Below are 14,897 nucleotides of genomic sequence, written 5' to 3'. Positions count from 1 at the left end.
AAATTTTTTTTGGGGGAGGAGGATAGAAAAAAATAGAGCCCTGCACTCTGCAAGAACATGCAGTTCTTTGCAACATGAGTGTCAAAGAGAAACTGCAACAGTATTAAGTATTTGGGGTCTTAAGACCCACTGGCACTATTAATGTTGAAACGAAGGAGAAATGCATTGCACACCCGAATACTAAGGGACCAGGAAGCTATTGTAGAGGGTTTAGCTTTTAGCTTTTTCCATTTTCTAAAAAATCCTTACTAGGAAACAAAAAAAAACCCCACACCCCAAGCACCTCGTAAGGGACATTATCTTACCACATAATCAGAAATAGTACAATATACTCTGGGCTCCACAACCTATGCAACTGAAATAATAACTTACAGAGCTTTCAGAAACAACTTTGTGACCCTGGAGCCAACAATCACCATCTCTGAGGCACAGTGCAAGTGTGTTTTAGTCCAGAGGGTGCTGTCCATCCCCACCTTGGAGCCTGGCAGGATGAAGGGGAAAAGGAAGTATCTGTAGTAACCTGGTCTTAGTCGTTTCATAATGTACACTTGACATTCTGTATGGGTATCGAGACAAGCTAAAGAAAAAGCGGCCCTATAATTCAGTAATAATTTTATTAAATCAGGCACTTTGTCAGTTAGAAGAAACAGAAAAAAGTTTGAAAGATAATTGTGTTTATTTTCTAAGCTTTTACCTGTGAATATAACAAATGGATAATTGAGTGATGATATATAGTGACTTTTTTTTTTTTACAAAAATGTTTCCCCCTAACATCTGGACAGCAATATATAAATATTTACAATGGAAAAATAGGCAAGGAAAGAGAAATAAGTAGTCTTCATTATCCAAATTAATTTCTAATACATCAGATTTGAACACAAAATACTTCATTCACATCTATTCAATATTTACATGTTTCATTACTGGAGATCACTGAGGTTTTAACTTCATTTCTACTATTTGTTGTGTTGGACTTCTGTTATGTCTCTAATATTTGTTTCTGTAAAGCAGTTAAAAAATTTCTGGAAAAATAAATCAGTTTTGAAAATGTTGAAAACATTAATGTGTGTAATTTTAAGTGACTAATTTTTTCCCCACACAGTCAATACACCACAACACTGAAAAAGAAATAAGATAGACTTCTGGCCAGATTCTTAAACTGGCAGGTTTTAAAATAAAAGTGGTTTCTAAATTGAAATGGAAAATTACAGCCCTGCTTAGTGTAAAAGGAAACAAGTGTGTTTCTGCATGTGGATAAAATGTCCTGACGACAAATATCAATGATGGTGGAATGTGCTTTAAAAGCCACAAACAAAATATAGTTGGTTGATTAATGGACTACCAAAGCAAAATTGCAACAGTTTAAACCCATTTAGTAATCTCAACCATTAAATATAAAAAAATAAGCCATGTTGCTTTCTGCACAAGTGTTGCACAATCACATGACTGAAAACAGGTTGCTTGAGATAATGACAAACACCTATTGCATGCCATTTGGTTTTAGTATGCCAAGTTGACTGCCACAACCAACAACGGGTTACACATCCGTGATCCTGGTTTACATTCATTGCAGGGAGATTTATGTATGTGAATTACGCCGTCCTCTAGTACCCAAAGAAACCCTAAGCCTGGGCTCCCTAGCTTTATAATGTTCATTGAAATCCAATCGAAAGCTAAGAAATCGAAGACTTTCATCAGAACTGGTGGTCAGTAATACCAAGAACTGCTGCACAATGCCCTGAAAGAAAGAAAGAAAAACAGAGAAATTAGGCATTCATAAGAAGTCACACAAATGAACATGTGTAATGAAATAAAGGTGTGAAGCATGTCACTATTCCATAGCAATCCTTGAAAATTCCACTATATATAACAAGTAGAAAGTGATCCACTGCAAGAGATAGGCAGCTCCTGCAATGCCCCGTCCTTATAAAAGCAGGTGAAAAGTTAGTGAATTTCCTGTCTTGAGTTTTGACGGGGCGGTTTTTAACAAAGCCAATCCACGAAAATTATTCTAGCGAGAATGCTTCGTAAAAATGTTGTCTACCTACAGTGGCAATGGTCAGCATAAACACAGACTCTGGAGTGCAATCATTTACGTAGGCACTTTTATGTCTGGGACAACCTCTATGGACTTGGTTCTTTATCTACTGAAGCCAAATGTCACATTCCCTAATGTATTCATAACATAACTTTTATTGTTATTGCCTTCTTCCAAATCCTGGAAAGGCTTGCATGCCGCATTAAAACAGTGTGCACTTTAAACCAGAAAACAGATACCAGCTATCAGTACGTCAATATTTTAAAAATTCCTCTTTTAAAAAATACCTGATAGAAATGGGTAAGTAGTCGCAGCTGTGAACACATTTTTGGTATTGAATCTTGAAATTCTTTAATCCTTTTAGTCTCCTCTTCCTCTTCTGAAGCTTTTACTCCCCATTCACCCTTAACAATATACATTGTAAAAAAGAAATGAAAAAAAACGGAGAAATTATCAGGTGCACATCAATAAATCTGAAGCCACATGCTAATTTTTGTTTTATTAAGAGGAAGTGCCTTAAATTTAGTTGGTGATCTCTTACGGTTATAAGCCAAGAAGTTAAGACAGAAGAAACTTTTTACAAACAATACATACCAAGCATGAAAAAGAATTTAATTTATGTTTTAATGGGGGGGGGCAGAATTAAGGTTTGTCCATTGCAGCTTCTAGGTTACCCCAATCTGGGTTAAATGTACTGTGTAATCTAGGCATATGTACTTTCTTAGAAGCCCCACTGTGCATAGTGCAACTTACTTTTGAGTAAACATGCACACACTTGCTTTTCATATTAATACTTTATCCAAATACCTATTTGCTCAGTCTTTCAAAGAAAAGGAGGGGATATTTGGTACTGAATTGGTATTAAACACAAGCAGCCTGTTGTGTTCACAACGTTCTTGTGCTTAAAATGCCACCGAAAACTCCTTTGTACCTCAAGCTCTCTCTCTCTCTTTCTCTCTTCAAACTGCAACCGTAACTGCAACTCCTCCAAGGCAACGCGGTACAGGCCATCTTGGGCATTTTGAAACTCAAGAATCTGATCAAAGACGGCTCGAAGCTGGTTGAGCAGCATCTACAAAAAAAGTTGCAAAAGGAAGACAAAACCTCCAAAAATGAAATGTTCAAAGAAAAGCTAAGATTTGCCAGCCTATAAGAAACTGCTGAAAGATTGTTATATTTAATATCTCCTCCTAGAGCAAAGGGATACATGGAAAAATTGATTTCAGTACGGAGGTTCTCCCAGATCATCCCATAAAAGATTAAATTTACCAGGGCTCTAATCCTAAACATTTTTTTTTGCTTGCAACGAAGACCCACTGAACGCAGTGGAATTCATCTCCAAATAAAACTCCAGTGCGCGTTGCCAGAAATACTCTCAAAAGCATAAATAATTACAAAAATGTTTACATTATATATAAATAGGTAAATGAGACTTACTCTTGAGTCAGCATCCAGCAAACAGCGAGATATAATTGTATCTAAGAAAACTTCATGAGCCGCAATGATGTGATCCAAGTCTTGAGCCTGCTGAACTTTGTTCCACAGTTCATCCCATGAACATTCAAGCACCTATGGAACAAAACATCCAGCAATGAGATTCACTTTGTTTTAGAGACTGTTTAAATAGCAACTTCTCTGCTCTATACCTCTGTGACATAATTAAGCTCACGTCAATAAGCACGTTCTTCCAACTTCAAACAAACAAACAACAAAATGGATGGTTAAAGGGTACCTCAAATGTAATGTAATACTGCATTTGATGAATGAAATGGACCATTTCTGATGCCAGAACGTGACACTGATGCAGCACCCCAGAAAGTTCTGTAAGAAATTCAAAGAATATGTATATTAAAACTTAGAATGGAAATGTTCATCTAGCCATTATTTTTTAAACACACACACACACACACCTGAAATACAACAGCTACCTGCACCCATCTTTGAAAGGAGTAAGACATATATAAATTGATAACGGGTTCTCAAAGAAAGGAGACTATATGTGGACTATCATTTTAATCTCAGTATATTTACGGCCATAAATTCAGTATTTTCCAGAGGGGTAGCTATGATAGCCTCTGCCTGCAATAAATACACCCCCATATTAACAGAAAATATAATGCAGGATCAAACAAGAAAATGAAATTAATAGTATAGGTTGACAAAACTCTGGCGATCTGGTACAAAACAAGATTTGTAATCAAAAGGAATTAGAACGTGGAACAGAATAATAGGTAAAAGACCTTTGTGGCTGGGAAACAAAGTCTGCTTAGCACTGCTGTAACAGGTGGCAATCCACTAGCAAAGGAGCCTGAACAGAGCTCTTATTATGAGAAGGTTAATTTTTCTCAGCAACATATACAAAACATCAGATGCCTAAGCCCCCCCTCTGGCTTGCCACAAGAGATTTGGAAGGACAAACTAGGAACTTTCAAGATACAAGATTACTTAGGAAAATATTTAACTAATGGTACAGTGTGTATAAATGTTAATAAATTGAGTCCCTCATAGATGAAATTGTGTGCTGGGGAAGGAATGCGTGACCTGGCAGAGCAGATGAAAATATTCCATATACAGCATGATTACGCATTATACAAAAATATCTCGTTTGTTCCGAAATGTCTCAAAAGCTCAGAGGCAAACTGGACTTCTCTCTCAACATTTTGGTTGAGGCACATCAGCACTACCCAATTTTGTCTTGGGTTATAGGAGCAAACAGCATCAGAATGAATGAAGCAAACCAATGACTATACCAAGATGACAAAGATCTATACAGAGCAAAATTGCCAAGATCTATACAGAGCAAAAATTACATGAGAAAGAATAACCTGCAGCTATCTGTGGGGAAAATTTTTTTCCCCCAGCTGCCAGCCAGAAACAACCAGAAAATATATGGAATGAAGAGCAATAAAAAGTCTTCACCCTAGAATAGTTATACTGGATATTTCCTAATAATTAGAAAATGTATACAGCAAAGAATTCCTGGTTAACAGGAATAATAATAGGAGGCTGGAAGGGGATACTTCTAGATGCGGTTTGGATCCCAGATCACAGGGTTTGGAATAGGTTCCTTGCCCCCACTCTTTTTGAGACTTACATCACTGTAAGCCCTGCTGGCTGAACCAAGGTAAATGACTTAATACCAGTGTATGTATGGCTCAGCTGAGGTGAAAAACATAGGTCAGCATAGCCCATGGGAAACCCCCAAAATCTGCTGAACTCAAACTCTCTCATCCCCATGAATTTTGCGTTTGGATCATGCTGTCAAGATCTCTAAACTAGGGATATAATCCTAATATAGGTGTTAGAGCCATTAAACACAACAAGGCTTCCTCCTGAGTTAACATGCTTAAATTCTGAGTCTGCATGCTTATTAGTATGAACTGTAAACAGTAACAGTCAAAATAGTGACTACGGCAATTGGGAAAATTGACTAGGTGATACCAAGGTGAAGGTTATGGCAACAACAGCCTATGAGAAATCATGAATTGTGGTCAACAGGGATTCCTGGAAAAGCCGCAGAAAAGGAAGTATCACATAGATTGCTTAATTCTGAACAGAAGCTCAGTTATGATGGATCTTCATCATTTTTCTTATACAGCCTTTGCCTGGTTTTTTTTTTTTTTCTTGGTCCAACTCTCTTTTAAAAGGTGCTGTAAAACCAGAATGTCTATTTAGGTGATTTCCAAGAATAATGTTCTGAAAAACAATCACATTGAGTTACTTCAGTTCGAACATGAACCTCTACTTATGCCTCTCCTTTATATACCTTAGCACTTTCCGTCTCATTCCATCTTGTTTGTTAAAAAGGCAAATAAAATATGACAGTGGCCTTCTCTTTAATCAATAGCAGACATTCTTACCCAAGGCCACTAATAGCTCCATGGTTATACAGGGGTTTTCATGCATGACCCAGGCCAATATTCTAAATCCTGATCCACCCTACTGTGAATTAACATAGATATGTGACTGTCATATAATGGGAGTCCTGCCTGGTGGCTTCCTTTCCAGTGGCTATTTATGTTCATCATTGGAAGATAGAGCCTGCCTTTCCAGTGCATGATCCTCAGAGATTACAACTCTCTTTTGGGAGAGAGTCACTAAAATGCTTAGGCCAAACTTTGTGGGGAAAGGAGATAAGGCATTGTCAGTCAAGGGTACTCAAGTGTGGAACAAGCTTCAAGAGGAGATAAGGCGACGCCAAAGCTTCCCTGTTTGCACAGCATGCTACCAAACCCACCTGTGTGCCACAACCTACCTGTGACATAGAAAGGCCAAACCATTCTTTACCGTGTTTGATATTCCTGCGCTCTCAGATAACACATATGTAAAATTTGCAGCGCATATGGGAAAGAAAGAAACAGCCACAAAACCCAGAAGGAAGGAATCGTATGTGGACTCAAGTGTGCAAGACAAACAACCAGTAGCAGCACCAAGTAAAAGCATGTCCAGCTTCTTCAGTGGGGTTTCATGACCTCCTCTTAGTGTTATGCTAAAGATCCCACTTAAAGAGCAATGCTGCCTAAAAAGTGAACACTGCAGATAAAAACCCCCCCGCATTTATAGATAAAACAAGAACAATGATAAAAGTTGCAACTTTTAACTGGTAAAAACATTTCTCCATTACTGATTTCAGAGAGCCAATTGTTCCCTAAATGGATTGTTTTAGCTTTCCAAATGCCTGGCTGGGAATCACCTTCTTGGCTGCTAACAATAGAAATTCTAGCAATTTTCAGGGACTCTTAAGGGGTTTACGTTCCCTGTATGCACAAAGAAGTGTTACACGAGAAGAGTTAAGGACTTCTGTTTTGATATATTCTCCAATTAATTTAGGATTGCATCCCAGGAGTCTGTCAAGTGAGGGCAGCCGCATCACATGTATAAATACCTTTTCCTAACAACCATGCCAACAGTTTGCAGTAAATTTGCTGCAAATAAAACTTTTCACTGGGACTGGGTATTATTCTCTCATTTTAAATAAACCCTCCCAACAGTGCTAGGCTCTGACATTAGATGCATTTTCTCATCCTAGCAGAAGAATTTCACCTAGACCCCTGTCCTCCAGAAAGCTCTCTGTACCTGCTCTGCTTTGTAGCCCAGGTTTATATAACGAAGTTTGTATTCTTTGTAGCCAAGTTTAAATAACAACTGATGCAACCAAGAGATCGAGCCCATAGAACTCCTAACTCATGATTGCCATATAACAACTCTCTGTAAAATCTCTAGAGGTTTGAGTCTTAACAGATCACTGGATGATAATGGTTTATTATTTGCAAAACTATAGGGGTATGTAACACAGGAGCCTTTAGCTCACATATCATTCTAGTTAACAATTCATTGGAATTATCCTGAACATCCAACATCTACAATGCCCTTCTTTTTGTCATGTTTCAATATGTTTACCTGCTAGATCTTATTTTCTTACTGCACAATTTCCTATGTATCTATCTAGATGTTTGTCCCGCTGAGTTCAACAGGGCATACTCCCAGAAAGGTGGGTAGAGAATTTTAGCCTAGGAAGACGGGAGGGAGGGAGGTAATTCTAGGTGAAAATTTGGACTTCCATATTTTCCACACTTGCACTGTCCAGAAAGTGAACAGAGGCCAAAGATGCTATTTTATTTGCTTGTGTCTGTCATAACAAACATTCCAGGTTTCCTTGGAAATTTTTGCTCTCTATACTTGAACAATTTATTTTTTAGTTTGTACTCACTTTAAAGTCAAAGATATCCCTCAGGTAGGCTGTGTCATACTACAGGCATGCATTCTGGATTGCTAACATTCTTCGCTTTATATCTTGACTGAATTCTTTTTCCTAGACATAACATGTGAAAATCTTTGCCTAAAGAGTCATGCACGATTCAAAACCTTGCATGATTGCCAGCAGCTGCAGTTGATAACGAATGCTAGTTTTACCAGGTCTCCACTGCATATTCAGTTCTGGCAGTCACTCACAAAGAACTTTCCATCTCCCTGGTTTGATTCTTATTTATATATTAATTGAAACATTTGTATACCAACCTACTGGAAATCCAAATTGACTAACAATACCCAGAAAACAAACAAACCCAGAATGTGATGTGCATAAAATCCCATTCACAAAAGCAAGAAAATGCATATAATTCTATGCCAAAGCAGGGCTTAACTCATTTAGTCTAAAGACTAGTTTAGTTTAGTATCACAAATGGCAATACATACATCAGTACTCTGCAAGCCTGGAAGAGAGTTCTGGAGCTGAAAAAGGCACTGGTCAATAAAGAACCGTAATGCTCTATTGCCCCCTCAAGGCTATTTCAAAAATTTCATCATTCTTATTAAACCTGCAGAACTGTGTTGTTGTTTTAAAAAAAATCTTAGTAAACAGACTTCCCCACTGAAACTCTTTCATTATAGAAAATATACTCACTACATAATAATATTTTCCAGTCACACAACATTGCTACAGCCCACGAATGCATACAGCTCAGCAGCAGCCTCAAAAACAAAACAGAGAGAGTACAGCCAAGCTGAGAGAAGAAGGGGAAGAAATGAGCCAGTGGCTTTGAAAATAAGCAACAACTCTTTGAGCTACCCCTGGCCCACTGAACCAGACATGGGCACCTGGCCACATAGACCAGGGAGTATTTGCAGATATTTAGGAGCAGTGTCCTTTTACCCATGACCACACAAACTTGATCCACCAACCAGAGCCATGAGCAAACAACTAGGTAGTTTGCTGCTTAATTTATTGGAAAGGTGGATTGAAAAGCATTCTGAGTTATATGTAGGTCACTAATCTCATTTATTGAAGCCTTTCAGCTAGAACAGAGGTTCTCAAATGTGAGTCCATTCAGGTAGTCTATTCAAAGGTTTCAGAAGAATCAGGAATATCTGTAGCTAACCCTGCTCTTGATTTATTTTTTCTTGATAATGGATACGACTATCTTGACCACAGCTGGATATACCAACAGTCTAACAAGGCCCTGAACTAGGGGCTCTTATTTTTATACTATATTGGTGCAATCTACTAATTTTGTTGTAAAACTGATCAATTAAAAGTCAAGGCTGTGGTCATTAAAATATCAGTTATGTATGGGTTTTGATCTGTAGAAAAAAGTTTGAAGGGTCCACTGAGTCCTAAAACAATATTGAAAAGCTCAGGGGCTGGGGGACAGCTTGAACATATTCAGAAGACCCACTAAGAAAACCAGAGACCTATCTAACCACAATCACAACAACAATTATATATAGCAATGCAGTAAGCAGAATATTTTAAGCATCCAATGTATCTTAGTGGTGCAACAGACTAGATGGCTATCCTCATATTGCGTTAAGGGAAAGGAACTCAGATATGTTCATGATCAAGGTGAAATTTGAATTCAGAACTTTTTTACTCAGGTCGCAATCCTAAAACACACATTAAGTAGGAAATAACAGCATGAAATACAATGTGATTTACTTCTGAGTAAACATGCATAGGATTGTGTGGCCCTACACACCCTACCGCACTAGCTGCTCTCAGTCTACAGAGGAAATGAAGTCAAATTACAAGTCAGTAACAGAATAAAAGACACAAGTTTGTTTGCCTCAATACCCCACCAAACGTTTGTGGGCCATTTCAACATCACATTGTGCCAAGCATGTTTTTCAGCACCACCAACTGCACATTGGCCATGATTCCCCAGCTTACCTGATACCTGGCTGCCTACTGCAGCCATGGGATACATACAATGGCAAAGGGGTGGTTGCTGCATTGACATTATGCTTTCCACATAATATTATGTGTATCCATGTAATAAACTTTAGGGTAGTGCACTGGATTTGGAAAAATCCCAAATCCTGAGCTGAAGAAAGAAGCCTCAGAGGACTTTTAGGTGTATCGAAGGCAAAAGTGGAATCTGTATGAGGCAGCACAAGTTGAAGTGGCCGATGCTGAAGTGCTTTGAGGAACAATGGCAATCCAGATGAAAAGAGAATTCTGAAAATGTCTGCTAAAAGCTACAGCAACGTCTCTAATCTCACCACATAAGGAATGATGCCAGGATGGAGTGATGGGGAAAGGGAGAGCAAATAGGAGAGTGGGCAGAGGGTGACCTCTCTTGTGACCAACATGTCAAGCTTGTAACCAGAGGGAAACTCTTTACCCAGAAAGCAAATCCCATTTTGTTCTCTCCCTTGCCTATTTATTTATTTACCAAAAGCAATATACTTACTCGAATGAAGACCTCTGAGCGGCTTACAAAGAACCATCAACTTTTTAGGTGCCTGGAACAAAAGCCCCTATCCTATTTGTGTGCAATCTGGCAGTTTTGTTACCAGGATTATAAAAAAACATGGAAATTAAGTTATTGTTAACTTAAAACAAACCATCCTAAAAAAAAATAATAACATCTGCCCTTGCAGGAAACCTTCTGAAATTTGGAGAGACTTCAGCAGTACAAATAAATTTCTCTCTCACACAAAGCAACCTATAAGGAGGTTTGGTTTGAAAACAATTGTTTGTGTAATTTTGCCATAATACGGTTGGTTACTCCCTTACCTGGCATATTTTTCAGAAGCTTTGCGTTACACATATGTCCTTTCCATATGTCTGTGAGAATATATTCCATCCGTTTTGCCCTCCACAAGAAGTTGAACACTCTCAGATAGTGGCTCATGCACTCACGGGTGAACACCTGCAAATATGAGCAACATAGAGATTTTAAGTGCCTTTAATGCTGCTGCTTTACTTGCTTCCAGGGTCTCTGGATAGCGTCACAGAGCAACCAACTGACACTTGAGGTAGAGTTAAGATATTTACAACAAGATTTAAGCAAGATCCAGTCCATCAAAAGCCATGGGAAGTCCATACTGGCATACAAGGACTTCTGTGTGAAGCAAGGTGACAAGACAAATACAGAGGTAGAAAAAAAGTGTTCCAGGTTCAACCTCTAATATTACTGCTTAAGTTATCTGTGCAGCATTTAGAGCCTGTGTGGTGTGGTGGTAAGAGTGTTAGACTAGGACCTGGGAGATGAAGCTTCAAATCCACCACTCAGTCATGAAGCTCACCGAGTGACCTTAGGCCAGTCACGGCTAAAAATTGGCTGCTGTTTCTTTAATGCTTAAAAAAAAGCTGGGTCAGCATGAGTCAGCGGCCTGCACCAGGTTGTATATATAGAGTGAGAAATGTTAGTTTGTTGGTTGGTTGGTTGGTTAGTGAAAGCTAGTAGTGTTGATGTGTGTACAGTTGGTCAGTCGCTTTTGCAGAAAGACCTTTAAGAATAAAAGCAGAAAGTACTCTGCAAGGATACTCTTCTCGTGGACTCTTTTATGCCAACAAGGGTCCGAGGACCAGGCTGAGGCAACAAAGGGAGGTCAGAACCCTTTCTTTTCTTTTTTTACAAACAATGACAACCTACACCAGGTTGATGTGAGCATAAAGTGGGGATATGGAGAACCTTGAATGCCACTTTGAGCTTCTTGAAGGAAAGGTGAGATAAAAATGTAAAAATAGAAGAAGAAACACTTCCATTTGCACAATGTCAACCCAACTCTGCCTACACGTTGGAGTCTACATGCACAGAGGACTGTGCAAACCTTTCATCGTACACACAGACAATGGGTACACGGACAGACCACACCTGCTGCCACTGTCCTTAGACTCACACAGGGCAGCCATTGTATGACAGCCCCAGGTCTCATTCCAACCAGATGGAGAGAAGGTGAGGAAGAGAGCCATTAAATCTCTCCCCTCCTTGTCTAGAAATAACTCAGGTTTAAAAACTGAATCTGGCCATGGGGTTACTGACGGAAGAATATGGCAGGTGGCTGAGATGCAGCTGTCGGGATCAAGCTCAAGTACAACTAGATCCTCCTTTTGCTTGATCCTTGCTGCCCTAAAATAGCAATGCTTAAAAAAATACTGAAATGCAACACTCCTCCTTGTGAATGTCACTGCCTCATCTACGATATCTTTTCCCTCTGAAAACACAGGAAATTAAAAAGAAATGACATGTTAAAATTAGGGAGGGATTTCAGATCTGATCAACTGGGCATTGAATTAATTTTGGAACAGAAAGCAAGAACCACTAAATTTCCTCCCCCCACCTGACTACACAGGAGAAGCTAGGAGCTACACTGCACCAAGGATCAAGGGGACATCCCATTATCCTAACTGGCACAAACTCTTATGTATTGAAACCTAGTATTCGGAATTTTCTTACTGGCTTACCAAAAATGCATGGAAAATTATGGCTGAGAGTATAACTTGCCCAGGACCAATCAGTCAGTCCATGGCTAAGGTTATAGGGAGGACCAAAATTCAAACTACAGGTCTACATTCTATTTACAGGTTCAAATTCTATTGTTTATATACCGTATTTTTCGCTCTATAGGACACACGTTTTCCCCTTCAAAAATGAAGGGGAAATGTGTGTGCGTCCTATGGAGCGAAGACGCCATAGCCCCGCAACCCTCTCCCGGCTGGAGAGGTGACAGTGGCTATGGCAGGAGCCTCTTTAGCTGCGCGCCACCTCTCCAGCTGGGAGAGCGTGTGCGGGGCTAAAGAAGCCATAGCCCCTCGACCCTCTCCCAGCTGGAGAGGTGACGCGCGACTATAGAGCGAGAAAACAAGAGGGGGAAAATTCTTCCCCTCTCTGTGCAGCGCCTCCTGCCGCTTCGCTGAAGGGGCGCAGGGCAGAGAAGGGGAGAAATTTTTTTTCTTGTTCTCCCCCCTCTAAAACAAGGTACATCCTATTGTCCGGTGCGTCTTATGGTGCGAAAAATACGGTAGTTGCATTAAAGCTTTACAGATGTTAGGATGCCTTCCATTACATTTTCTTCTTTACCAAAGATGGATTGCTGTTTTTTGTTTAAAAAAATAAGATATCAAACAGTTAACAATATCCTAAATATAAAGAAATTGGTTACACAGCCCTGCAACTACTTACAATCTACAGAGGAAAATCAGAGCATGAAAAAATAGATTAACAAATTAGGAAAGTGAGATATTATCTTCCTTTCACTAAACTATACATACCTTGCTGGTCAAACTCTCACTTCTGACACCTTGTTCAGAAAGCAATGCTATTCTTTACATATAGTAAAAGCATTCTGAACAATAGTGCTGCTATTTTCTCATCTGTTTTAATGAATACTACACATCAGATTTTATTTAAAGAGTACAAATAGGTTCCCCTAAAATACATCTCACAGTTCTTGCAAATTATCCCAAATTAGTTGCTACAGTTTCAGAATAATGGATGAAAATGAAAATCCATTTATTAAGTACTTTCTAAAAATCTCCGACAGAACAAATGAATTATTTATTTCAAATAATGAAAGTCTTAAAATGTAGCATTTTAACACTCATTAATAATTTAGGAAAATTGAGAGTTTGGCTGTACTCTTAATACAATGGGTACATCTAAGATACCAAGCAGTCTCTTTAATCATGCAATGCTAAAAGTACAAAGGCTATTTTAGTAACAAAGTATTTAAGTGAAGTAAGTGGGGGTGGGGGTGAAAATTGACAAACTGAGATAGATATAGATATAGAGCTAGAGATACAGAAATATACATATATCCTTACTGTTGCAATCGGTCCGTCAACATGATAGTCTAAGCTGAAAACATCCCAACCAGTATCACCAGGAGACACCTTAAAAAGAATTATCAGCATTTAACCAAAACACATATATTGTTATTTAGCTGTTTTCCAATAGTTATTTAGCTATTAGGAATGACCCTGTTTTACTTTACTCAATCAAAATTGGTTGGGAGGGATTCCCCCCTCCCCATACTTTCTTATTGGGCACAGAATGCAAGTCTGAAATTGGGAGATACAGTGGTGCCCCGCAAGACGAATGCCTTGCAAGACGAAAAACCCGCTAGACGAAAGGGTTTTCCGTTTTGGAGGTGCTTCGCAAAACGAATTTCCTATGGGCTTGCTTCGCAAGACGAAAATGTCTTGCGAGTTCCTGCGGGGTTTTTTTCCTTACCCCCCCTTTTCTAAGCCGCTAAGCCGCTTATCCGCTTATTCACTAAGCCAATAAGCCGCTAATAGCGCTAATCCGTCAATGGGCTTGCTTCGCAAGACGAAAAAACCGCTAGACGAAGAGACTCGCGGAACGGATTCTTTTCGTCTTGCAAGGCACCACTGTACCATGTTTATCAGCACACAGGGTATGGGAGGTCCCGTAGAAACCCTTTCTAGGAACAGTGGTACCTCGGTTTACGAATTTAATCTGTTCCGGAAGTCCGTTCTTAAACCGAAAACGTTCTTAAACTGAGGCGCGCTTTCCCTAATGAGACCTCCTGCCGCTGGTACCCTTCCGCTGTTTGGACTCTATTCTTAGACTGAGGTAAAGTTCTCAAACCAGGACACTATTTCTGGTTTTGCAGAGTTTGTAAACCGAATAATTCATAAACAGGGCTGTTCTTAAACCGAGGTACGTCTGTGTTGTCCTTGTATATCCAGGTCAGCAGGGAGAAGCACATATAAACATGAAAGAACCATGTCCTCCCTAGTACAGTGGTACCTCGGGTTAAGAACTTAATTCGTTCTGGAGGTCCGTTCTTAACCTGAAACTGTTCTTAACCTGAGGTACCACTTTAGCTAATGGGGCCTCCCACTGCTGCTGCACGATTTCTGTTCTCATTCTGAAGCAAAGTTCTTAACCCGGGGTACTATTTCTGGGTTAGCAGAGTCTATAATCTGAAGCGTATGTAACCTGAAGCGTCTGTAACCCGAGGTACCACTGTACTAAGTGGGATAGTACAACTCCTCAGCACATCCTTAAAAGGATCACATCAGGGTAAGTTCAGTAGCACTATAACCATAATCTAGAATGAAGCACACTTCTGACCCCTGAAATAAGGTGGCTTAGGTATGCTGAACCTA

At 39.4% G+C, this 14,897-nt stretch overlaps 1 protein-coding gene across 1 annotated transcript in view; it reads right to left on the bottom strand.

The window, feature by feature from the left end:
* Window positions 1–657: 657 nt before the first annotated feature.
* The window catches only part of TUBGCP3 (tubulin gamma complex component 3), a 54,455-nt gene continuing 40,215 nt past the window's right edge, over window positions 658–14,897 (bottom strand). Inside the window, exons 16-22 of the mRNA XM_079972581.1 lie at window positions 13,587–13,655; window positions 10,554–10,689; window positions 3,771–3,859; window positions 3,476–3,607; window positions 2,970–3,110; window positions 2,326–2,442; window positions 658–1,738 (exon numbers count right to left, since the gene is read on the bottom strand). Coding sequence (XP_079828707.1) covers window positions 1,580–1,738; window positions 2,326–2,442; window positions 2,970–3,110; window positions 3,476–3,607; window positions 3,771–3,859; window positions 10,554–10,689; window positions 13,587–13,655 — 843 coding nt within the window. The 3' untranslated portion in view covers window positions 658–1,579. The remainder of the gene's footprint in view (window positions 1,739–2,325; window positions 2,443–2,969; window positions 3,111–3,475; window positions 3,608–3,770; window positions 3,860–10,553; window positions 10,690–13,586; window positions 13,656–14,897) is intronic.

This window comes from Podarcis cretensis (assembly GCF_951804945.1).
Source record: "Podarcis cretensis genome assembly, chromosome: 4".
Lineage (NCBI taxonomy): Eukaryota > Metazoa > Chordata > Lepidosauria > Squamata > Lacertidae > Podarcis > Podarcis cretensis.
The sequence above is the reverse complement of the archived record's forward strand: the minus strand, read 5'-3'. Positions and strand labels throughout refer to the sequence as shown.